Source organism: Pygocentrus nattereri, chromosome 29, assembly GCF_015220715.1.
Source record: "Pygocentrus nattereri isolate fPygNat1 chromosome 29, fPygNat1.pri, whole genome shotgun sequence".
In the NCBI taxonomy this organism is placed as follows: domain Eukaryota; kingdom Metazoa; phylum Chordata; class Actinopteri; order Characiformes; family Serrasalmidae; genus Pygocentrus; species Pygocentrus nattereri.
In genome coordinates, this window is record NC_051239.1 from 15,702,596 (window position 1) to 15,726,450 (window position 23,855).

The following is a 23,855-nucleotide window of genomic DNA, read 5'->3' on the forward strand; positions in this document are numbered from 1 at the left end:
ATTCATATACACAGATTTCTGATGACAGTCTGTGATTATTATTGAGTTCAGGGTACAGAGTTGGGGGGACTGGTGGGTTGGCTCATGGTTTTCATCTAATTCTACAGGGTTCCCATTTGCCATATCCATTTTTCTATTAGGACTAATTTGACAGGTATGGTGCATTTTTGTCTGTTCTTGGTTTTTGCATACTTTAAGCAGTTTTAAAGGTTTGATAGGATTTAGCAGTATAGTGTTGCTTTAGTCTACCCACAAATGAATGAAAACTGTTAAGAATAAATTAGACAACCATTTTGTAAACCTTCTGACAGGCTTGGCTTCTTATACTGCTGCATAAATAACACGCGGCTGATATAAAAGTAAAGGCAATGCCACTAAAGATTGTATTTACAAACGACATGTGCAATACAATATTCAGCAAACAGCATACGCTCATGCCACATAACTGCAGGTGGCTTTTTACACACACAAAGAACTGAAATAAGACATGTCGGTTGTTCAACACAGAACAAGGAAGCGCTGCCTGCATTGAAAACCGTTTACAATGTTTTGTTTTTTGTGAAAACATTATACAAATGAGCAGTAAGTCACGAACGAAGATGCATCGATATTGTCCAGACACAATGTCTGTATGCGTTGATCTTCAAACAGTGTATTTTAGAACCAGAAGGTTGGTGGTTCAAGTATGGACAGTTATGAGTAATGCTACCCAGCCACCTGGTCTTCAGTCAGTCTTCATACAGTAGGTTGATGGAGTAAGGCCAAAACTCTGTTTCTGAGTTCAGCTGTATCCACCAACTTCAATTGAGCAAGTTAATCTGCATTTGGGTAAAATAATGTTTGAAATCATCATAAAAATCAGTGGCCAGTTGTTAGGTACTACAGCCTTGTACCTGCCCATTGGCCATTTTATCAGAAACATATAAGTGCACTTTGTACCTAGTTGCCTTTGCTGTACAATTAATCAGTCACCCTCTTTCAATGGAAAGGGATCACTGTAGGACCACCGCAGTCCACATATTTGTGTGGTACACCATTCTTAGTACAACAGTGCTTTTCTTCACAGAGTTCAGTGTCACTGCTGGGTTGGGAATAGTCAAGCAGAAGTATCCAGCAAAGTGGTTCTGTGGTTACAAACTGACGAATGCTAGAGCAGGGCAGCCCATAGTGTGGCCAGCAGGTGGTGGTCCATAAGGACTGCTTTCTCCCACCATGACTTCATTCTAACCACAAGTCCTCACTCAATGAGAGAACACATACATACAGAACTGCGCAAAAGTCTTAGGCATCTGCTTGTTTTTTCATTTTTTACAATATTTAGATTTTCAAATAATGTGTTTAGGTGCCAAAGACCTTTGCACAATCCTGTATGTACAGTTATTTGATTCTGATATTACTTATTTTAATGGTGATCTATTTTAGTCATATTTTTTAAAAACCTTAAAACGTTCCTACATTCCTAATTTATATATTGTTTTGTCTTCTTGGTTTGGGTACCTCTGGGGTAGAAGATGACTTAACAAAAAAAGATGAGCTGTATATCTACAAAGTGCACCAACAGTCAATTACAGTCAGGTATATCTAATAGTAAATACACCATTTCCAAAAAAGTTGGGATGCTGTGAAAACTGTACATATAACTAAATGCGATGATGTACAAATAATTTAAACCCTATACTTGATTGAAAATATTACAAAGACAACAAACCAAATGTTCTAACTGAGAAATTTTATTGTTTTTTGAAAAATATTTGCCGATTTTGAATTGGATGCCAACAACACATTCCAAAAGGTGGGGCGGGGCAACAAAAGGCTGGTAAAGTGGAATGCTAAACAAACACCTGGTGGTCAATTGGCAACAGGTCAGTAACATGATGGTGTATGAAAAGAGCACCCCAGAGAGGCTTTCAGAAGTAAAGATGAGGAGTTCACCACTCTGTGATAGACTGTGTGAGCAAATAGTGCCACGATTCAAGAATGTTTCTCAACGGAAAATAGCAAAGAACCTTTGCTTTTCATCATCTATGCTACATAATAGCATTAAAAGATTCAGAGAATCTGGAGAAATCTGTGTATGCGAGGGACAAGGCCGAAAAGTAATACTGGCTGGCATGATTTAAAAACAGATATGATTCTGTAGTGGAAATCACTCAACAGGCTCATGAACACTTCTGAAAAACACAGTCTTTGAAAACAATTAATCACTGCATCCACAAATGCAAGTTAAACTGTAAAACACAAAGAAGAAACCAAATATAAACAGGATCCAGAAATGCTGCCACCTTCTCTGGGCCCGAGCTCTTTTAAAATGAACTGAGGAGAAATGGAAAAGTGTCCTGTGGTCTGACAAATCAATATTTGAAATTCTTTTTGGAAATCATGGACACCGAGTCCTCTGGGTTAAAGACCACCCAGCTTGTTATCAGTGCACAGTTCAGAAGCCAATATTCATGAGGGTACAGGGGACATTAGTACACATGGCATCTGTGACGTGCACAGCCAGATGATGTCTTTTTCAGGGAAGGCCTTTTTTATTTCAGCAAGACAATGTCAAACCACATTCTGCATGTATTAAAACAGCAAGGTTCTTTATCAAAAATGTCCAGGTACTAACTGGTACTAAACAGTGCAGAGTGTCACCCACTGATTACATTTGGCGCCTTATAAAATGAAAATATATAACAAGAGACCCCGTACTGTTAAGCAGCTCCTTTATCAAACAAGTATGAGAAAACATTTCCCTTTCACACTACAGCAGCCCATCTCCTCAGTCCCCAAACACTTACAGACTGTTGTTAAAAGAAGAGGTGATGAAACACAGTGGTAAACATGCACCCGTCCCAACCTTTTTGGAACGTGTTGCTGGCATCAAATTTAAATGGGCGTATAGTTTTCAAAAAACAATAAAATTTCTCAGTTTCAATATTTGATATGTTGTCTTTTCAGTATTTTTAAAAATATTGTTCACATGATTTGCGTATCACCTTATTATTATTTTTATTTACAAACTGCACAGCGTTCAAACTGTTTTGGAATTGGGGTTTTAAATAGCACAGGGTGGGTGATATGGCAAAAGAATTATATATTATACTTGGAGTCACTCTCACAAAATATGACATGCATAATAATATTTGTTTTTTGAGTTTTGATAAGTTTAAACTAAAAAGAACCAGCAGCTCCACATTTGAAAATATTATCAGAAACTATGAATACATAATTCTTTGATGTTTCATATCCTGTACTGCACTAAATCCATTTAAAAAGAACTAATTATGTTCTTTTTGTAATGAAACATGCAGTTAGTCAGTGTACTTTATGTACTTATGATATGCACAATATTATGATTTAATTTACAATGATATGATATTGCCCACCCCTTTTTATTCACATTGCTTTCATATTTACAGCCTTTGGCAGATGCTTTTATCTGGATCTAAGTGCAAAAGTGCAGAACCTTTTTTTTTTTTTGCGAAATCTTTGCGAATGTTTCAGGCCACAGGTAGAGGTATACAAAAAGGAAGAATAAAAACGCATAATAACACTATGTTTATGGTAATTACTTGGCTGCTGCATTATGAATCTGAAACAGTTTCATTTACTTTCATGACCATCACTTTTCCATGAATGCAGAATTGATCCTGGCTCTTTTTCAGTCACCATGCTTTTCTTTTTACGAGTGCACAGTGACGGGTCCCTTTCTCTTCTTCTCTCCTTTCTTTTTCAACTTCTTCTTCTTCTTCTTAAGTTTACCATGAGGTTTATGTGACAGCTTCAAAATAAGCTTGGACTTTTCTCTGTCTTGTTTTTTCTGAGGTAGCCATGCCTCCAGTCTCTGAGCAAGTCTGTGTGACAGCCAGAAAGACAGGGCTTTGGAGAAAAAGCGGGGCCAACAGCACCAGCCTCTGGACGCTTTTTTATCCCCACCTCCAGGGCTGCTTTCCTTCAGGTCCAATTCGTGTATCAGGCTGGAGAGGTCCCGGGGCAGGCAGTATCGCCGGACTCCCCTTAGCTCCTTTGGAATATGGCGGCTGCCACCAAGGTCCTGGAAGCAAACCAATCCAAATCCTTGGCCACAGCGTTCACTGTGTAGCCCCGACCACAGACTTGAGAGGGTGGCATTAAACACTGGGTCTGTGACAGACGATGCTCTCTCCATCCATCCTTCCTTCTGCTTATCTTTATGTTGTTCATTGCTCCATACTGTATCCTTCTCTTCATCACTTATTTTTCCCCTCCACCAACTGTTTTCCCTCTCCTTCTTTCCTCCACTCTCCCTCCATTGGAGAAATGCCTGCTGGGCTTCCAGGCTCCAGGCCAGTAGCACCACACCTCCTGCCTGCTGCACCTCCTGGCACTGACCATAGAGCCAGGGTGCGGGTCCAAGCTGGGCCAGGGATGCATGCGTGCTGCAGTGTGCCCACTGCGCCAAGCGCACGTCCGTATGCAGCTCCTCCTGTAGTCCGGAGGCCAGAGCGCAGACGGCTGCCACATGGACCGCATCATCTGAGGAGGACACCAGCAACACAGGCTTTCTCTCTGCACAGCGCCACACTGATGCAAGAGGGAAAAAAGATTATTGCTATTTTTAGAAGGATTTATGTGCTTTTTAAATATTTTTAAACATTTTTATTTTTGCTATTATCATTTTTTTTCTGTACACAATTCCAAATGTAGCAATTTGGTAGCCTTGGGTTTAATACAGGAAAAAGTACAAATGAATAAAGCAAAAAGGAAAGGAAGCAAATAAACATGTGATTTCTTATAGTTTCTGTTACTAACCTGATGTCTTCTTTTTGATGAAAATGTAGGTGAGGAACCCCACAGCTGTTAGAGTAATCAGGAAGGCCAGTGAAAAGGCAATAACAAGACCCCATCTCCTGTGAGTATCTGAGACAGTGATATAATGAGTATTTACGTTTGGACACAAAAGTTTGGGCACCCCTGGTCAAATATAATGTTTTGCTGCTTTTCTAAGCGAGAACAATTTAACACCTCCTCTGCAGAGAACACACTTCTGCACATTTCAGTGCACAATTGCTGCTTTTTTGCCAAATTCAACACAATGGAAAAAAATAAATAAATTGTGCCCTGTACAAAACTTTTTTCAGTTGATTAAACTCAGCAAATAATTAGATTTTTTTTTTTGCAGAAACATGTCATATTTGTTTGTTCCTGATTTATTATAGTTAACTACAACTGTTAATAAAATGAAAACTAAGCACTAGCTAAAACAAAAAAATGTGCTTGTTAAACGTAACAAAATAAAAACACAAAAACTAAACCAAAACTATAAGGTGCACTGCAAAATGCAAAAAAAAATCTTTTACTTTTTGTTTTTTTCAGTGCACGACAGAGTGTTAAGAAGTGGATTGCTTTTGTGTCTGGCTGTCTTTAAGGAAAGCTGGACCTGAGCTGAGCTCAGTCTACTGTTCATTTTAATGTACCCTTATTAATTACCATCTATCACAGCATACATCATAACACTAAAAATAAAACTGAAATGAAATAAAAACTAAAGACTAAAAACTTTTTAACCTGCAAACAAAAAAAAAACTGGATAACTCAGGTTTGATCTTTGCAAATAAACTTTTTTACACTTAGAAAATCAATAAAACATTATTTAACTGGGAGGGTGGCTTACATGATGCAAAGCATGCATAATTTTCAATGTTAGCACTTACAGTCAGGGCAAATGATTCTCTTTCCATGCAGAAACGGCTCAGAGCGCCACACCTAGACAGACAAAGACAAATTCACTAGGCCAGTCAAAATCATGCTTATACCTTCTTAACTCAACACCTTCACCCAGATCACGTCACTTCCTAAACCTGCTTTTCTCTACTTCTGCAATAACTACCCATCTTTGCCTCTTTCCTGAATGTTATACATATAGATACTGAAAAGCTACTCTGTGCCTTTGCATTGATTATTCTAATTCACTCTTTACTGGTTTTCTTCCTAAAACTCTGAAAAACTCTTGACAAACTTGAAAGCTCATAAGACGAGTTTTGTTTCACCTGCACACACAATGCTGGGATGAAAAAGTTAAGGGGAAGGCTCAGCTCCACCTCTTCAGTGCCTTCTTCCTGTAGAAGACAGAAAGAAATGCCCAAATGTACTAAAGACCTAATAACTGCCTGTACGGCACTTATTGTTTTTGTTACACAATTACGATACCATTAGTGCACAGGGTCAGCAACCCAAATGTTTAGAAGAGCCATTCTGTCAAGATTCAACACAAATCAAACCATGAGAGCCACTGGCCATTTTACTGAAGTAACATTTCACCATCTTGTCTGTAAATATGTTGCTGTTGTAGGAAGAAAACCTTATATCTCCTTTTTTGTCGTTTTTGAGGTTTTAACATCATTTGAAAATCCCTGTTGTCCTTTACGTTGTATGTAAATTTCATGAAGAATGGATCAAAAGAAACGACACAAAATGACTTGGAAAAAATTCTGGTTCCATTGACTTCCATTGAAAGTAGAGAAGTTTTTTTCCTTCTCCTGTAAAGTCACCGTTTCGGAGACACGAGGTTTTCTTCTGACAACAGCGATACATAACATAATGAAAATGCAGACTTTGCTCTGCTTTAAGAAGCTGGCGAACGAGTAGCTGACTTCAGCTTTGCGACTTTTTAATGTTTGTCAGGTTCTCGTTGCACATTAAATGTATCAGGACACCAGCTGGAGTGATGATAAATGCAAATAAGCCCATTTGTTTCCAAATTATTGATGCTGATCTTTCTCTTTGCCTTTTCATTAGCTACTAGCTAGGCGAGATTGTTCTCTGTGTGGCCAGTAATCTGCGCGCCAACCTTCAGGGTCAAAGAGTGAATAAGTAGTTACACATTAAACTCCAGCGTTTAAGACCATTTATTGTTAAAAGTGTGATAGAACCATCAGCAGAGTTTTTTTTTTTTTTACCACAAAATGAGGATACCTAAGAATATAATTCTCCTGAGGAGCCGTAACACGGCTGTAAAAGAGCCGCGTGTTGCTGACCCCTGTGATAGTGTGTTGTGATAATCATCACTGAAATAAGCGTGTACTAAAAGCTACTATATCTACTGTGTTCTGTCTTTAAAAAAAATCACAAGCAGAATGAATTGGTTTTAAACAGTACATAATTACTAACCATGTGAACTGAGTGAACATTTCCTTTTGCCACATACTCTCCCTCCTCCTCTACACACAGTTGGGCAGAGAAGGATGCTGTGATACTGGAGGACAGTCGCACATGCAGACGTTGAGATCCAGTGACCACAGTCACATCCCATTCAGAGAAAACACCTGGGGGAGAGAGAGAGAGAGAGAGAGAGAGAGAGAGAGAGAGAGAGAGAGAGAGAGAGAGAGAGAGAGAGAGAGAGAGAGAGAGAGAGAGAGAGAGAGAGAGAGAGAGAGAGAGAGAGAGAGAGAGAGCAAAATGACAATTTATCATTTGTGCAAGTTTATGAGATCACTGCAAAACAAATCCGTCATTTAGCAGAGCCGTGCCCTTTGAGGTCTGAAATGTTAAAGCAGATGTTTTTACCTGAGCTGAAGGGGCAAAACACACGCTGGCTGTCATTCAGAGAAAACTAGAACAAAGACAGAAAATCACAAGATGTAAAAACTACCAACAACACCTGGTTAAAATGCCAAAAATACAATTGGGCACACTCAGTTAGTATGATTTCTCACCTTCACACACATGTGAGCATGCTTGTCCACTGCAGTCACGTTGTATTTCTTTAGGAAAACATGCAAATAATCCTAAGGTTATTTGTTAAGCCACAGTTTTATTTAGAAAATGGCTCCAAGCACAAAATCAACATCGGCTTCAATTTTACAATCATCACTATAAATGCAAAAGTCATATTCATATTCCACTGTAGCAGTAAACACCACCAAGCTACAGTAACCCATTGAAAATGCCGCCACGTGTCTAATCTGCAACCCATGCACATAATCTGACAGCACAATTTTAGTTTGTAGAAGGAGACCAAACATGCAATCTGAATAAAATTCTGCCATTCTGCAGAAGGGTAAAAAAGCACTGTACAAAATACGAGAAAACAATCACAGCAAGTAAGGCCTGGGTTTGATTCCCCGGGAACAGGGTCCTCTCTGTGTGGAGTCTGCATGTTCTCCCTGTGTCTGTGTGGGTTTCCTCCAGGTATTCAGATTTTCCCCCACAGTCCAAAGACATGCAGTCAGGCCAGTTGGACATGGCACATTGCCCCTAGGTGTGAGTGAATATGTATGTCTGTCTGTCTGCCCTGCGATGGACTGGTGACCTGTCTAGGGTGTATTCTGCCTTCTGCCTGATGACCGCTGGGATAGACACCAGTGACCCAGAAGGAGAAGCGGCTTAGAAGACGTGTGTGTGTGTGTGTGTGTGTGTGTGTGTGTATTTGTTTTTGGCTTTGGACGGATGGAAACGACATACTGTATGAAACAGAATATTACTAACATAATACAATTTAAAAGTCCCCAGCTACATCTTCTGTGTGGAGGTTCAAGTTCATAAACTGGCCCGATGATAACGAGCTGAACGAACTGGCTTGAGGCAATGGCAGATAGCAATGGTTGCTAAGCAGTAATTGAAGGGCTGAGGAAATGAGGCGGAGAGCATAATAATTTGATTTGCACTTGCTGTCATTGCATTATGGCCAATCAAATTCCATTCTTACTAAATTTGTCTGAGCGTTCTTTTGCTTAAATACATGAGTATACATTAGCTTGAGACCAAGGCTACCAACTCCCCTGATTACCCCCTCCAGCATTGGTACTCACCCAGTCTCTGTCATGCAGTGTGGAGTTTTGGACAGGAAAGCACTGTGAGTGGTTTTTATGATGTTGCCAGCACAGAGACACTGCAGGTGTTGATGGGTCAGAGGGACATAGAGGCTTCCATTCAAGAACAGAGCTACCATAGAGCTTCAGAGAGCTGCTGGACAAGATATCTCCACCTCCTGTGGGATACAGTGGGCTCATAAATCAACATCAAAATACACTTAGGTATATTTAGCAGTTTAGTGAAATCTATCATTTAAAAATCAGGTCAGTCAGGACAACCTTTTTTTTTACTTTCTCAACTTAGTGTAGTTGTAAAGGTGCTTTCAAAACTTACACTAGCAGTACTGCATCTAAGTTGGGCCTACAAAATACAGTTTAAGTTGAGTTTACTCAAAAGGGCGAAAAAAACTAAATGTGGTTGTCTGAAAGTGCTGGCACCCCCCATAGTTTTGCCATTGCCAACTCCCACCCACAAGTTCCAACTGCCCCTATCACTCAGCACCTCTAGCCTGGTAACACAACTCTTTGTTATATGTAAATGATTTATATGCAGATAACAGCATTTTAAGCACAAGTATGTGCTCTGAGTTTATTCCCCATTTCAGTCTTTCTTGTACACATATCCACCACCCACCCACACTCTCTGCCAGGCTGGGGGCACTGGTTTTTAATAGGAGTTTTAGTAGGTGGATGGGAGTGAACTGGAGGGGGGAGAAAGGAGTACAAATTTTTTGAAACATGCAAGCAGTTTCAGTTAATAAGGAATCATTCACTGTTTATTTATTAGGTTCAGCATCCACTGTTTTGTTGACTTAACTGAGATGCAGTTCTGTGGGAGTTTTTGGGCTCACTTTATTTGGATAGTCCACTGTAGTCCCCTACAGATTAGCCACAGATGTTCAGATTTTTAACAAGCTATCTGTTGAAACAGTGGTGGGGTTAGGGTTAGGATTTTGACTGGGGTAAGGATTGGGTTCAGATTTTGGGATTAGGTTGAGGTTAGGGTTAGGCATTGGAGCTATTTATAGAGTAAAAAGAAAAATCTGGTCATTTTGGTGATATTCATTGTAACTTGAAAGCAAATTAAGCATCTACAAAGCATCTAAAGTGGACTAACCAAATAAGAATAAGATGTCACAAAGGTTTTTTTAAAGGAGACCTTTTCACTAAACAGAGAAACTTGGGAGCTGTGCAGGGCTGGGCTGAATTAAAATGAAGCTGAACTGACTATTTAACAGATATTTTTACAGCGCAGGATGAGGACAAGAGATAAAGAGAAGTATGAAAGAATGCAGTAGTGGTTCATTTGTTACTGGGTGTATCATAAAGATGAGCAGATAAACACACACATACACCAGGACGGCACGATATGGACAAATGACCATGCATCAACAAACTGCTACATACTGCAATACAACTTGCAATAAACAAAAAAACGATAACAAGAAAAGGTCACTTGCAAACCCTTGATATGATGTAGTTAAATATTAATCTGCATTGTTTTTGACCAAATTTATTTATGTTTGGTGCACTCTGCGAATGCCTTGATTCATTCAAAACACCCACAGAAACATCTTTGCTTGGTTAGGATGCTCACAATGTTCAATTAAACCTTCAGCAATTGGTTAGACTTCTCATTTGCATACTGCAGTCTTCTGTGATAGCAGAACTGCAAAGGCCAGTATTGTAATAATGGCTATAGGTGTCAGCTCAGCCAGTGTACCATTTAAAATAGATCTGTTGCCAATTGTAGGTATTGTGCAGACACATGGACAAAACAGATGTTGATGTGAGAAAGACATCAGAGCATCACACCCTGACGCTCTTTCAGTCTTTCTCTTTGACTCTCTCTCTCGCTGCCTTTGATTATGTATCTATGAGCCACTATTTAGCAGTTTAATTATTTAAATGACCATCATTTTATTACACACTTCTATAACCTGAGAATAGCTCAGCCAGTTTGCACTTGAAGTTCCTGAAGCTACTGTACAGTACGTTTTAGTATGTAATAAGCCTGAGATTTTAAGCAATTAACTGTCAAATACAGTAAAAAGCACATTCCTGATTCTGTATGAAGTAATTAGTATGATTCACAGAAAAAAAAACAGGGTAAACTTCTGCTTCTGCTTTTTGATGGTAGAAATGTACTGTACATGCATTTGAATTCATACAGTTTAGTGACTGTGAATAGAAGGTATATTGTCTCTAAAGGTTGACACCTATAAATGATTAACAAACACTATATTGTGCAGTCCTAACAGTCTCACACGCACACACATGCATTTCAAGTCACCTGGAAGTCTTTTGTCTTTAAATGGACAGGTTGTGTCTCTCCTGGCATCAACTCCAGTGTAATATAGCTTTGAATAGAAAACATTTTTCATATTAATGGTTTTAAAAAGGGTCATGTTTTTGTTTATTACACAGTGATGGGTGTATGAGGGTCGTTGATAGGTTTTGTAATTTTCATCTAGGTTTAAAGTGACATCTTACCTGCACACAGATACAGGGTACCAGGTGAGGGATGCTGAAAGTGACTACCGGATCAAGATCTGTATTAATCTGGAACAATAAAGAAAACGTTCATCATAAACTTTTTATCCAAACGAAAGAGAAAGTCAAGCTTCTATGGCCTCTACTGAAAAGACTGTACAAACTTTGTTGTCTAATTGCTGCGTGACATATTTACTACACACATATTCACCCTTGATGATGTGTTGCCTTTGCACTCTGGTGCTAAGTTTTTATAGCACAGCCTGGCGAACAGTTCTTGGCCTGCATCCATGTTAACCGTGAAAAGTTTCGCCGAGGTATCCTCTCTTACATCATATCTGGGCACTGCATCTCTTAAATAGCTGTGATGTACTGGTAGACAAAATGTAAAAAAAAACAAGCATCTTAATCATGGAAGCAAAAAAAACTTTGATTTTTAATGTATTAAAAAATGATTTTTAATGTATTATTCTTGTGTTTACACAATGCATTCATTTGTGTTATTTGCATATATATTTATTTTTCCACCCTGACGGAGAAGCGGCTTATTTTTTCAAATTTGACACTGAAGCCAGACTTTGTCCATTTAACAAAAAAAACACTGTATTTTGTTATAGATATATTGGACAAAACAAGCTTAATCAGAATGTGTCTAATATTTTCATTGTGAATGAAGAGTTTGTTTTTTTTTTTTTTATTTGAAAACACCAGCTGACATTTACACTAATGAATGAACCAACAGAAATGCTCCAAAATTACCCTAAACATTTTTAACCGATATTATTAGTTAATGTTTTCAATCTCCTGTAAAATCAGCAATTTGGAGATTCAAGTTTTTGTTCCAACAGTGATGACATACAGTTAATGGTTTTGACGTGATTGTATCCCTCGTGTTCTCTTTTGGCTCTAGTTATATGTATTCTAGTTATAGTGGAGGCTCTCAAGGAGAACTCATTTTGCTGTTGCTTTTGTTAGTTTGCTGCTTATTGATTTATACACAAGCGCTTTCCAGTGTAATCTGTGTAATCCAGGTAAAGCCATTTCCACCACTTTTATAAAATGTCTGCACTTTTACTTCAATCTTTGAGATGTAAAATAACATATTCAGAGTAGTTTTATCTGAAATAGTTTATTGTATAGAAACTTACTGGCTCATATTTCTATATGACTGTGATAATAGGAACCAGAGGTCACAATGTCTACAACACAAATATAACCATTTTATTTATTATTCAAAATGACCCGTGACCATGTGTCTTCTGAGTTTTTATACGTAATGATGATGATGGTAAAATTTTAGCCCTGCATGCATCTCTCATCCATGAATGAATCAGGCAGCGTATCTGTAACCTTTTCATGTAACAGCTTTCTGTGTTTACACTCTTATGAATTATTTAATGATCTTATTATGATATTTTTTAAAATGTGAAATTCCCATTTAAAGCTGAATTTACCGTTTACCATTTACATTTACTACAAGGTTCAAGGAAAATGTGTGAACTAGAAAAAGGTGTTAATAATATTAAAAATTAATACTACTAATAATTTCTTACTTTAATGGATTATAAACATGTTCACTTTGACAGCCCTGGTTCTGCTTATAAAAATGAATAAATATCACTTATAGACAGAGTAAGTAGGAATATAAAAGAAATTTATACTGAATAAATAAATTACTTATTTCTAAAATAATTCAAAACCCAAAAAATCCTGAAGTGTTTTGATTCATGACAATATTCTGTGCAAAGACAAATAAAGAAAAAGGTAGAGACAGAAGCTGATGATGAGTTACCTGTAGGAGCGTAGAAGGCCTCGGAGAGAGTACGGTTGACGTCATGCACAGACACACGAACTGCACGATCAACCTGAGCCTTAAAACAGTCAAACTGCATCTCCCACTAGAGGGCAGGAGAGTAACATGAAAGAATACACCAACACTTAATTGGAAGTACAAGCAGAATAACCCCACACAGAATTCTAACCAACTGAAATGCCACTCACAAACTCCAGTTCATGATTTTAAAGACTTTCATACCACAAGTGTTTTTCGCAGATCCAGATGTTCGTTATTCGTGAAACAGCATGGGTCAACTTTAACTCTCCTATTGTGGCCTTTAGGCAACCGTCTCCACTGCAACAAGAGAAAGAGTCAGTACATTACATTTTAATGACGTGTATTACAATATACCATTTTCTGAGTACTGATTTGAAACAAAATGCACCCCAAAAACAGTAATGGCGTTTAAAAATATAATAAATATAACATTTTTAAAATTATGAGTACTATGAGAACAATGACACTGCAAATATAAACCATTTCAGAAGGAGCAGGAAAAGTCAAACAACTGGTAAAAATAAACGTGCTGACATCCAATCAGCTGTTTCTTATTCTTCAGATTATGTAGTTGTGATTGTTTTGTTTATAAGCTCTCTATAATGAGTCTTTTGTATATTAAAGTGTATCATGACATAATTCATCATGATAAACATGCCATCATCATACTGCCCTCCCTTAGTGTTGAGCAGAATACTTTGAAAAGGGAGTGGTGGCTGAACAGTGAATACATCGTGCTAAATGCATTAACGTATTCCACTACAATTACATGAAAAGTAATGTATTCAGAATACATTTAGAATACATACAGATATTATACACATTCATACTGAGATGGCACACGGGAAAAACTCTACTGTTGTCATTTTTATTTAATTCACACTGTTCCTCGCTGTTACTGCTGGACAGTTTTTTTTCATGTAATTCTATGATTTTCATGAAATTTCACTCATTTATGAATGAAGTTACAACATTCTCAGCATGATTCCCCATCGGTGCCTCATTAACTAAGCAAACGTCAATTCACAAGCAGACACAGGGAGACTCTGCAAACACCGCACAGAAAGGACGCTGGAATCTAACCCAAGCCCTTTTTGCTGCGAGATGACAACACCACCCATTGTGCCACCATGCCTCCCATAATTCACCACATCCCAATAACAAAAACTTGCAAAATTGACCATAAAGTGGGTAGCTATGTGATTTTCAGTTAATGGCATCACATTCCAGGACTTTTCATGACTTATCCAGCACCAAAAACAAAAAAAAAAGAATTTAAGTATTAAAGGTTAAGTATTCCAGTGCTGAATATCCACACCAAAATAATATCAATATCATTTTTTTTTCTTCTTCATATGGCTTTTCAACGCCAATGTTAAATTTCTTCAGTTCATGCAGTGATGACATCTCACCATACGCTTATCCAGCCATTGCATCTGATATTTAATCTGTTACTAGCTAAAAGTCTATCTAGCCTAAACTTAACAACATGATGCACAGACTACTAGATCCCACAAATAAGAAAACACAAAGTCATGTGAAACACATCAGTGGGGTCACTGGTCCCGTGATAAATTAACTAATGCTGCGGTCAGGTGGCAGATCATATTTGCAAAAAGTCCACATCTGAAATGAGGGGAAAAGCGGAGAGGTACTGCATCGGATCTTCACGGGCAGTGTTACAGGCCTGATGCTTGACACATCAGTACACATCACACAAAAAGCTTTTCCAGTAGTTTTCCAGTACTGTATTTTGGACGATTTATCTTTCATAACTTTGCAGGTTTTCTAGGAGTCCAAAACAACAATACTATGCTTTTCTCCCATGACTATGTCCACTAATGATGAGACTGTTGAGTTAAATCATTCCTCCAAAGAGTTTAGTAACACTGAGATTAATAACTGATCACATTGATTTATCAGTCTACTCAGGCTTTAGCAGAGCTCAGTAACACTGACATTAATAACTGATCATCACATTGATTTATCAGTCTACTCAGGCTTTAGCAGAGCTCAGTAACACTGAGATTAATAACTGATCACATTGATTTATCAGTCTACTCAGGCTTTGGCAGAGCTCAGTATCACTGAGATTAATAACTGATCACATTGATTTATCAGTCTACTCAGGCTTTAGCAGAGCTCAGTAACACTGAGATTAATAACTGATCATCACGTTTATTTATCAGTCTACTCAGGCTTTAGCAGAGCTCAGTATCACTGAGATTAAAAACTGATCACATTGATTTATCAGTCTACTCAGGCTTTGGCAGAGCTCAGTAGCCCTGAGATTAATAACCGATCATTACATTGATTTATCAGTCTACTCAGGCTTTAGCAGAGCTCAGTAACACTGAGATTAATAACTGATCACATTGATTTATCAGTCTACTCAGGCTTTAGCAGAGCTCAGTAGCCCTGAGATTAATAACTGATCACATTGATTTATCAGTCTACTCAGGCTTTAGCAGAGCTCAGTAACACTGAGATTAATAACTGATCACATTGATTTATCAGTCTACTCAGGCTTTAGCAGAGCTCAGTAGCCCTGAGATTAATAACTGATCACATTGATTTATCAGTCTACTCAGGCTTTAGCAGAGCTCAGTAACACTGAGATTAATAACTGATCACATTGATTTATCAGTCTACTCAGGCTTTAGCAGAGCTCAGTAGCCCTGAGATTAATAACTGATCACATTGATTTATCAGTCTACTCAGGCTTTGGCAGAGCTCAGTATCACTGAGATTAATAACTGATCATCACGTTTATTTATCAGTCTACTCAGGCTTTAGCAGAGCTCAGTAGCCCTGAGATTAATAACCGATCATTACATTGATTTATCAGTCTACTCAGGCTTTAGCAGAGCTCAGTAACACTGAGATTAATAACTGATCACATTGATTTATCAGTCTACTCAGGCTTTAGCAGAGCTCAGTAGCCCTGAGATTAATAACTGATCACATTGATTTATCAGTCTACTCAGGCTTTAGCAGAGCTCAGTAGCCCTGAGATTAATAACTGATCACATTGATTTATCAGTCTACTCAGGCTTTAGCAGAGCTCAGTATCACTGAGATTAATAACTGATCACATTGATTTATCAGTCTTTACGTACTATATTACTAAAAGTATTCTAACAAATTTTAAAGGTAACTATAATTTAAATACTCGTTTTCTTCTAAATGAGTTTATTAGTTATAGAATACTGTAACGCCAGGGAGCGATGATGAGGTGGACGCATGCATTCTAAGATTAGCGAGATTCACTAGGGCCAAATCCATTCTCACGGTCAAGACAGTCCATTGTCAGACAGCCAACACGGATAGAACGAGGGATAGACATAAGCAAAAGAAACACAGACTAAACACAATAACAGAGACTATGAAATATAACGGAGACCAGAAGAACAAACACTAAACAATACCATACAAAGACCAAAGACCAGCAAATTAACAGGGTAAAACACAGGGCTTAAATACAAGGAAACAACGAGGCTTAATGATACACAGGTGGATAACACAGGTGAGAGCAATCAAGGGCTGAGTCAAGAAACAAGGGGGCAGGACATTGAAGAATCAAAACAAAGAAAGCACATGGCCAAGACCAAAACAAAAGCACATGGAGGAATGGGAGGTGCCAATCGCGACATATACAGTACACATAGTTTACAGACTATGAATTTTACATGTCCACATCTCATAATGAGAATATAAGGGTCTCAATGTACATGAGACAGAAATGGGGCACAGAATTTCTAAGGAGCAATTTTAGGAGCCTAGATTGTTAATTAATGTCAACATCCTGCATAAACATGCCAAAGACGTACCCGAACAGTGCTGTTTTCATGACTCCTCCAGACCAAGATAGCATGGGAATTCCTAGCATCCAATTCAGTGGACTCAATCTGTAGGCTTGTATTGGCTACTACAAAGAGAGAAAAGACAGAGAAGAGAGAAAGACAGACAGAGAAAGACATGGGAGGTTGGTTCAGTGATGAAAATACCAACTTCATTTATCATTATCAGTGATATGTTTGTTCACATGTAAATTCATATAATTGTAGTTGCTTACACAGCGGCTCCACGCGTAGACGCACACGCACACACACAGCCCCACTGTAGTCTAGAACTGTCGAGAGTATCATCTGGGGCAAGTTCTGCTTCTCATCTATGAGAACATATAAAAAAAACATGGAAAAACACTTGAAGAAGACGTTGTAATGTTCTACTGCAGTGTACTGTATTACATTCCTTGACAACACCCCATAACAGTGGTAAAATCACTGTAAATCACAGCCTATGTCTTTTATAGGACTGCATCAAAATATAATACGACAGTGTTCAAAAATAGTTACATTTATTATTAAAAATGATTTGAATAAACAGTTCTTTAGTTTTTTAGACTTGTCAAATATTTAATCTCCAAAATGGTAACTTTAAAGGAGAAAGAAAAAGGCATTCTTAACTTCATGGAATGTTGGATCATTTTATGTTAATTATGAAATTTTAATATAAAGCAAAGGATGACGAGATTTTTCCAAATATATAAATAAAAATAGGACCCGGAAGGTTTTTACACAACAACAACAACAACAACGATATGTGACATTTCTATAAGAAAATGTAATGTATGGAGTTAAGTTTGTGCAGCAAGTTTCAAATAAAAAACATTAAATCCAGAGGCAAACTGTGAAGTACCAAAGCACCTGAAATGTGTTGCAAAGACAAATAATGATAATTAAATGTAATTTTTCAAAAAGATTACTCAGATTTTCACTTATTTTGATATACATGTATTCCTCATTTTCTCATCTATGCTTTCCATTTTTTCTATTTGCTGACATATTTTTTTGCTTTTTGAAATCTTTCTTTTGCTTCTAACTTTTGGCACTTTCAGGGGTCCTAGAAGGCACTCACCTCTACCGGTCAACTGTTTTAGTGTGATAGGTCTTCTGAACATGCAACCACGACCTCTCTGAGAGTGATAAGCCTCAGATATGGAGTACGTTGTTCTGAGTCTACAGAGGATTGTGTTGGCCTGTCCAAAATCATGAGCATTGTTTGTCATATGTATTACTGTAACACATGCTCAGCGTCCGGTGCCACTTATATATATATATATATTTCAACCGTATCAGAAAATCATTAAATCTGTAGGGTTACTGTGGTTCAAGGGTAATAACGTAGCACTGGCATAAACACATTAAAGAGTAGAAAATACCAGAGCTATGAGTTAATGCTGCCTGAGAAACTACAAAGGGAATGAAGTTGACATGCCGTGGTTGACCATTTCATTCTGGGAGTTACGAATGTGCCGGTTTGTCAGTCTTTTTTCCTTTCTACCACAGAATCCATCTGTGGAACCGATCTGGAACAAGCCTGCTTGTTTACAGAGGTCTGCTGCTTCAAATCACTGTTTTTGCATCAACACGGTAAAGATATTTGGCCATAGGGGTGGCCTGGTTAGCACTAGATCATACTTCTTGTGTTTGACACAGGAAACCAAACATTACACTGGAATATGAAAAACACTGCTCATAACGTCAGATAAGCCCATGGCTGGTTCACACAGAGCGGCTACATGTTCAGAAGACCTGCCACTCCAAATCAGCTGACCAGTACAGAGTACAGGTGAACGTCCTCTTCTAAAACCCACTCCCTGGTAAAAATGCCAAAAGTTAGAAGAAAAAGAAAGGTTTCAAAAGCAAACGAGTGATTCCAGCAACAAACATATATCAGCAAAATGAATAATCCATTTATATCAGAATGAGAGAACATGAAGTTTCGTTTTACTGTCACGGTTTGTATTTGCAACACATTTGTGACACTTTGAGACTTAACATTTTTCTGGTGGAGTGTTTTATTCTATCTGAAGCTTTTGGAATAAGTTACTCCTTATTACTGGCCCCATGTACAACCATCATTATTTAGATCTGTAACTGCATTAAACAGTTATTCCCTGGGCATCAGAACAGGAATGTTCTCAGCAAACGGTCAGTCCTACACCAAAACAGTGTCAGAAGGAGCATGTGTGTATGTGTTTAATCAGCCAGTGAAAGCAGGATTACTTACCAATGTCAGATCGCTCCTGAAAAGGGAAAGACAGCAAGAAAATGAAAAATGTGCAAGAGAGAACAACAAACAGCAGAATGTCAGATTTTTTTAAAATCAATACAAATTTTAGCTGTAAAGAAAACCTGATTTTTCAGTGGGTCAGTGAGTAAATCAGCTGGCTTTTAGTTTTTTTTCACTATTTAACTGTAAAAGCAGTTTTATTTACATGCAGGATGAATATTTGTAATATGCGTGGGTGCAAGTGTTATAACTAAGTTTTTCCGCTGTGAGTAAGGGGGGAAAGCGGCATAAAAACAAACATGACATGAGACCAGAGATCAAAAACCAGGGCAGGGGAAATTTTAAAAGGGTCTAAAACAGCACCTGAACTTTCCACTCTGTCCTTCGCTTATTTTCACAATGTCAACTTGCTTACGCTGCCTGCAGCACGCTATGAGCAGTGTTCTTTAAAGACCATTACACTCACACTTGAGTAAAAGTAAAGTTACCTATACGGAAATTGTCCCAAAAAAATTTGAAGGAAGCTTTAGAGAAAAAGACCCAGGAACTTTTAAGGTTACTGATGATATAAGTACATAAGCATCAAATAGGTTCACATACTGTACATATTATTGCTGCTGTAGCAAAATCTCACATCTACAAAAGGGTTAATGGGTTCTAGCTAACACATCGCTGCTGTCAGAACCAATCTTTGTATCTCTGAAACGGCAACTTTACAGGAGAAGGAAAAAACCTATTTTACTTTTAATATAAGTCAATGGAACCAGATGTTTTCCCAGGTGACTTTGGGCTGTTTCTTTTGCTTTGTTCATCATGAAATCTATAGACAATGTAAAGGGCCACAGATACTTTCAAACTCTTTCACAAACTGAAAATCAACAAAAACGGAGATACAAGGTTTCGCTCCTACAGCAGCGGAACAGTTAAAGGTAAAGAGGAAGAGGACAGTCAGTTGTAACACGGGAGGATACAATCAAAGATATCATGATCATATCATCACAACACATGAAATGATGCTAGTGCCACATTTCAACAGCACGGTCAGAAACTACAATGTGATTACTTGTAATCATCGTTTTATAAACTGCGGTGCAGAAATCCAGTTAAATATGACCGTTTATGCTCTCGTTGTAATGAAACATGCAGCTGGGAAGCGTTTCTGTAAACGATCTGCTCTAAAAGGGGAATTTATCACGATAATGATAAACACCGTCACATCGCCCAGCCCTACTTGACGGCACTTACTGAAAATAATGAAGTTGAAAAAAATCCCAAAATCATCAACTTTACTACACAGCACTATCAATACTATACAGCTATCAATCGCCTGCTCTACTGACTAGAACAAATGCATTTCACCCATCATAACACGCAAGCTCTTACTGTCTAATGACCATGTCTGAGGGTCATGGTCTTAAATCTGCTGTGATTCCTGAACAGATTGCATTACATACATTTTGCTGGTCTGTATTGCAGTTTTCAGGGATTCACAAGCTTCTCTACCCACTTGGTGTTAATCAGTCAGCATGCCGGTCTTTATCAAATGCAGTGGTTAATTACACAACTTTCTTTCTGCTGTTTTTAAGCTTCTGTTAAACTTCACCCAGACGGCCTTTGCCCAGCACTGCACCAAACTAATGTTAGTCCTGTTAAGCATTTTCCTGAAGGCCCTGTAGGTCAGCAAATGTTACACAGACTGGTCACCAGAGGTGGGGACAGTCGTATGAAACCATCCTCAATGCGAAGTCTCGTCATTTCAACGAAATAACGACGGGGCTCAAAGCAGCTTCCAAAAACCAGCTTTGGGGAGGAGTGATGAAGCATCAAGTCAGTAAGCCAAAGCACTGAGTTTCCTTTTAGAAATGTCTTAGTAAATTTAGTGTTATCAGCACGGGAACTTAAAGAGGAATTCCACAGACGTTTCAAAATGATGTATAATCCAAAGGCAAGGACGTAAACGAAGACCGAGTGGTCTGATGTGAAACACTGCAGGGAAACAAGAGAAACTTACTAAGTCAGAATTGTTTTCCATGCTGGTGATAGGAACCAGACGTCTGAAGAATGCAACGCCTCTTAAATCTACCAAACGCCCTGCATGTACCCCCTGTTACACTACACTACACTCTGATGTAAGGTTTTGACCTAAAACGTTTTAACAGGGGTACATGCAGGGCGCTAGGAGGCAAAATAGTCTCCAAAGAAAGCTCATTTTCTCAGATGTGCCACTGTTCTACCATCAGCAGCACAGAACAACTCAGAAACGTGCTGGAGGCTTTACAGGCTGAACTTGCAATGTAAACACCGTGGCCTCTAGTTCCCACACTCTTCCAGGGTTCTTTGGAGAACGGAATGGTTCTGTTTAGAACCATGGGTTAGAACAATCCATGCTTAAACGGTTCTCTGTGCGGTGAAATGAGTCTTTAGATATTAACTCATAAACAATGCTGCACATTTCAAGACTTTCACCCTGCAAACGATCACCTGCCTAAGCATGTGGTTCCATCTAGAACACACGGTTCTAAATAAACCATTCTTTTTACTAAAGAACCACGTTTTAAAGCGTTTCACTGCACAGGTTCACATCTGAGTGACTGAGTTTACACCTTAACGGCTCGACTGTGGGAAATTTCTGAAAAGTGGGTGGAATTCCCCTTCCAGGTCGTTAGACGCCGCGCTGCTGCGATTCGATCCCGCTGGGCTAAATGAAAGCGCTAAAGCTGGAGAGAGCCTAACGGAAAGGTGGAAGCGAAGCGGTCCGGCCGCTGAACCAGCAGAACCGAACGGAATGAGCCCAAAGGCGAGCTGGGAACCACACGTGAAGGTCCAGAACGGGCACGAGGAGTAAGGAGCGGCCGTTCCGCACACATGGTGCTCGCGTGGAAGTGAAAGTGGGCTGCTAGCGTTTTAAACCGCGTTCTTACCTCTTTCAGCCTCAGGACGTTTTTTTTCGTGATCTCCTCAAAAGCAGCCAAAAGCTGCCAAGAGTGGAGCGCGAGCACTACACGCGCGAACAGCGGCGGCGCGCGCATTGGCCCCGGTTACCTCAGCGCCGCTTTCAGCGACGGACCGTGCGAGAAGACATTAGAGAGCGCCGTCGAGGTGGGCGCGGAGACAGCTCTGAGGTCTTCGTGTCGCCCCGCTGGAGGTGTCGCGCCGTCACCCGCCCTCAGGTGGAGAGGTGGGGACAGTCGAGACCGGAGGACCGCCCCTCAGCCGGAGCCTCAGAGAACAGGTCCCCGTCTCTCACTCGCAGAGCTTCGGCCGACCTTCGGCCGAGCTTCATCCTTCTCTCGCCAGGTACGGAGCCCTGCCGGGGACATACCGACTCAATCATCGTAATGCGTGGCCACGACTTAGTAAAGCATGGGAGCAAGATAATTAAGCCTTGGACACAGCTTGATAAGGCTTGATCTCGTTCCCACGCCATACTAAGGCCCGATCCCATTTCTTCTTTTTACCCCCTACCCCTTGTTTTCAAGCGTCACATTGGGGTAGTGGCTGAAATCTTGCCCCAGGGAATGGACAACCCTCAAATTAAAAGCCATTGCTTCATTACCAGCCTCTAGCGCCGCTCTGTAGGCGACCCGGCAAGACGTCAGCGCTAACAGCAGGGACGCGTTCGGCTCCTCGCCACTGGACTTCAGTTCAGGGTTATTGGACAGTATTTATTATCACCCACCACTAATTCCTCAGTGATATGAAGCTGCAGTCAGACATCCGCCAGCTTCTTGTTCAGATTTTCCCGTTCCACCTTAAATAGTGCAGCAGTTACATTCTGGCACTTTGGCGTCAACACTGCTGGACTATTTAAGGTGGAACGGGAAAGTGGAGTGAGTCTCTGAAAAGCTTCATTTGGAGGGCCATGTAGCCCGAACACTTCGTCCTACCCCTCTGTCTCATCAGAAATCGGGCCACCCTGCCCCTAGACGTGAACATGCAAAACACATGGATAAGGGCCAAGTGGTAGGGGCAAGGGGTGCAATGGGATTGGGCCTAAGTCACGGCCACAAGTTAATTATCTCGTTCCCACACCTTACTAAGTCATGGCCACGCATAAGGGTCCCATTCCCATACGTTAACACGGCGCAGCCACACATTATTATTATTTATATGGTATGTCGTCAGCAGGGCTCCTTCCCATCCCATATACATAAAATTAATGCATGACCTTAGGAATGAACTTAGGAAGGAGTGGGAATGAGATAATTGAGTCATGACCATGACTTGGTAAGGCGTGGGAACGTTACCATGCCTTACTAAGTCGTGGCCATGCATCAGGATCTTGCTCCCACACCTTATTAAGTTGTGGCCATGACTTAATTATCAGGTTGTCACCGGCAGGGCTCAGTAGTAAGTGATTGGACCAATAGAAGTGCTCCAAATTTGCTTCTGATAGAATATCTTATCTAACGTACATTGAAAGTAAAGAGTGTTTTTGTCCTGCCCTGTAAAGTAAACAAACTATTTTGGTATGTGACTGCTTTCCCTACTGAGTACAGATCCTTAGAACTATTAGGATTAAAAGCTAATGGTTTTGCTTCCTAATAGGATTGGCTTAATAGGTTTCATTAGAGATCAGGTGTTTCCCGTATAACACCTTTAGATCCCATCAAATGCATCCGTAGTCTCAGAACAGCTGTTAAAACATCAGAGCTGTTTACACTGCGATA

The 23,855-nt window shown here is 39.4% G+C and overlaps 1 protein-coding gene across 2 annotated transcripts; it reads right to left on the reverse strand.

Annotated features, from left to right (window-relative positions):
• Positions 1-3,406: 3,406 nt before the first annotated feature.
• On the reverse strand, positions 3,407-22,489 carry LOC108432104 (interleukin-17 receptor C). Of its 2 annotated transcripts, none has more exons than XM_017705711.2 (17): positions 22,107-22,489; positions 19,183-19,198; positions 17,183-17,278; positions 16,938-17,035; positions 13,309-13,404; positions 13,066-13,171; positions 11,485-11,645; positions 11,274-11,342; positions 11,074-11,140; positions 8,778-8,956; positions 7,683-7,730; positions 7,534-7,579; positions 7,138-7,292; positions 6,018-6,086; positions 5,682-5,733; positions 4,780-4,887; positions 3,407-4,551 (listed from the first exon to the last, which is right to left on the reverse strand). In XM_017705711.2, the coding sequence occupies exons 1-17, from the start codon at positions 22,212-22,214 to the stop codon at positions 3,671-3,673; spliced, it is 2,355 nt and encodes a 784-aa protein (XP_017561200.1). In that variant the 5' UTR covers positions 22,215-22,489; the 3' UTR covers positions 3,407-3,670. The 2 variants fall into 2 exon arrangements, with proteins under 2 accessions (XP_017561200.1, XP_017561201.1); XM_017705712.2 differs by lacking the exon at positions 22,107-22,489 and adding an exon at positions 20,640-22,093.
• Between the last annotated feature and the right edge of the window lie 1,366 nt (positions 22,490-23,855).

Coding starts and splice junctions, on each gene's coding strand:
- LOC108432104 (XM_017705711.2), bottom strand. CDS start 22,214: ATGCGCGCGCCGCCGCTGTTCGCGCGTGTAGTGCTCGCGCTCCACTCT. Junction 13,405..16,937: donor ATGAAAACAGCACTGTTCGG/GTACGTCTTTGG, acceptor CTCTTGTTGCAG/TGGAGACGGTTGCCTAAAGG. Junction 7,580..7,682: donor ATGCTCACATGTGTGTGAAG/GTGAGAAATCAT, acceptor TCTTTGTTCTAG/TTTTCTCTGAATGACAGCCA.